This window comes from Montipora capricornis, chromosome 4, assembly GCF_036669925.1.
Source record: "Montipora capricornis isolate CH-2021 chromosome 4, ASM3666992v2, whole genome shotgun sequence".
NCBI classification, from domain to species: Eukaryota; Metazoa; Cnidaria; class Anthozoa; order Scleractinia; family Acroporidae; genus Montipora; species Montipora capricornis.
Window position 1 is genome coordinate 32,168,875 of NC_090886.1, and position 2,097 is coordinate 32,170,971.

At 41.3% G+C, this 2,097-nt stretch overlaps 1 protein-coding gene across 1 annotated transcript; it reads right to left on the reverse strand.

Annotated features, from left to right (window-relative positions):
* Positions 1-328: 328 nt before the first annotated feature.
* Positions 329-1,647, reverse strand: LOC138044627 (neuropeptide Y receptor type 2-like). The gene has a single exon (XM_068891093.1). It carries the CDS (start codon positions 1,542-1,544, stop codon positions 357-359), a length of 1,188 nt encoding a protein of 395 aa, XP_068747194.1. The 5' UTR covers positions 1,545-1,647; the 3' UTR covers positions 329-356.
* Between the last annotated feature and the right edge of the window lie 450 nt (positions 1,648-2,097).

Here is a 2,097-nt window from a genome sequence, read left to right on the forward strand (position 1 = left end):
CACAGTCTGATCACCAATTTAACTTAGGTAAAAAAGGATTCAACGTGAGACCGTATTTGACCGACATCTGTAAGAGACGAAATTGTCCAGGTAAAGTGCAAGGATCCTTTTCGTCTATAACCCGCTTTTCGAACATATACATTTTGTTTCATTCATGGAACTGGTTGAATAGCATTGTTGGGTTATGATGCAGATGTTGCTCGGATTTTTTGTTTTCGAACAAAAAGAAGGGCACACAAAAACAGAAGTTGCCATGGTAACTTGGTCTAATTCATTACTGAGTAACGTAACATCCTAATAACCGGCTTAGGTCAAGAGCCTATGCTACTTGGAACTCAGTGTGAATTTATTTAGATCTATACATTTCGAGGCTTGTGATCTCTACAAGCTATCATTCTCAAAAATGTTCTATGATAAAACTTGCTCATTGTCCCGTAACAAATTGGATGCAAAGCGCTTGGAAAGCAAGTAAGAGTGAAAACAACTCTGCTCAAAGTGTAACGGTGGCGCCATAGCATGAGCGCCTCGACGTTAAATTCGATCATGAGAAAATGAACTTGATATGGAACATAACAAACGACAAAAATAAAGACCAGTACAAACACCAGTTTGAGCAGATCGTTCTCAAGTTCCACGGTGTTTTTGGTGTACACATCCAGTGACTGTCGGTGGTGTTCTTTGCCTTGTTGTCTTCTCTGGTTCTTGTCTTCATTGATATCGATTATATGCTCAAACTCAACTTGCCCTTTACCACCTTTATCTTTGATGGTTGCTAGATGAAATTCCTTCTCTTCACATACTGAGAACTTTATAACAGACGAAAACGCTTGGCAGCTCTCGTCTCTAGCCCTTTTTAACACGAAGATATGTTCCCTGATCTTCTTATAGATCAACGAGTAAGAAACTGCCATAATCAAAAGAGGAATGGCAAAATTGATCACGAAAAGGATGATGGAATAGGTATTCTGATGGTGTCTTAGGTTCTTAGGAAAGGTTTCTTCGCACTGATGAATGTCACAGTTGGGACCGTATGAATTTACTAGCCGAAAATGTCCTGCAGGAATTGACATTCCCAAGGAGCCCACCCACGTAACAACAATAACACAACATGTTTGTCTGTTCGTGGTTTTTGCCATCGTTGGCTTGATGAGTACGACGCAGCGATAGACAGCAAGGATGGCTAAAGTTGTGGTCACGACCATCAGACTCGCTACTTGCAAAGGATCCAGAATTTTGCAAGCCACAGGTCCCAGCTCCCAAGAATATGGGACTTCGTAAGCGTGAAATGTAAACAATAAACAAACCATGCTAATGATTTCTGCAAAAGCCAAGTTGCTGACTAAGAAATGCGCGAAGGGCTTGGGACGAAGGTCTCTCCACACTGCTCGACAAACCACGAAGTTTCCTACCAAAGCGAGGGCTGCTATCACACCAAACACAACAACTCGAGCAATTCGTAATGCTTCTGGTTCAGGAGCCAGGGAGAATAAGCTGCTGTTGGTCGCATTTGTTGATTCGTTCCCAGCCTTCTCATAGCAAGTCATCTTTCCTCCGATCTGTACTTGTATTTTCAACAGCTTCTTCAGATAAATCCCTTTCTTCTGGAGTACTCGATGTAAAAACACACTTGAAAAATCGATGAGCGACGTGTCACTCGCTGGTTAAAAAAAACAGAATGCGTATTTTGAATGTTCTTAATTATTCGTTTCAAAACGATTACAGATTAATTAGTGCCAGATGAACTGATATTGACCGCAAGCAGCTAATTCAGTTACAGTTTCTGACAGACGAGTGGAAAAAATTCGCAATTATGCCTTCCAAGGGGGGTTCTGATGTCGCTTTGTCGCTCATTTTCCAGCCCACCTGTCGCCTATTTGGCTAGAGATAAATGTTGCTGTCGTTTTTTCGCTGCAATACAATTGTCACTGTCGCAATTTTTGTTAGAATACAAATGTTCTCTGCTATGTCACTGCGTTCCGCCGCAGAGAAAACGTTTAAGTTCTAATCAACAGAAAGGCAACAACACGTTGAAATAGGAAGGACACGACCAGTTGTGTTTATTGGGGACGAGAAAAAGCTAACATACAAGAAATAAAG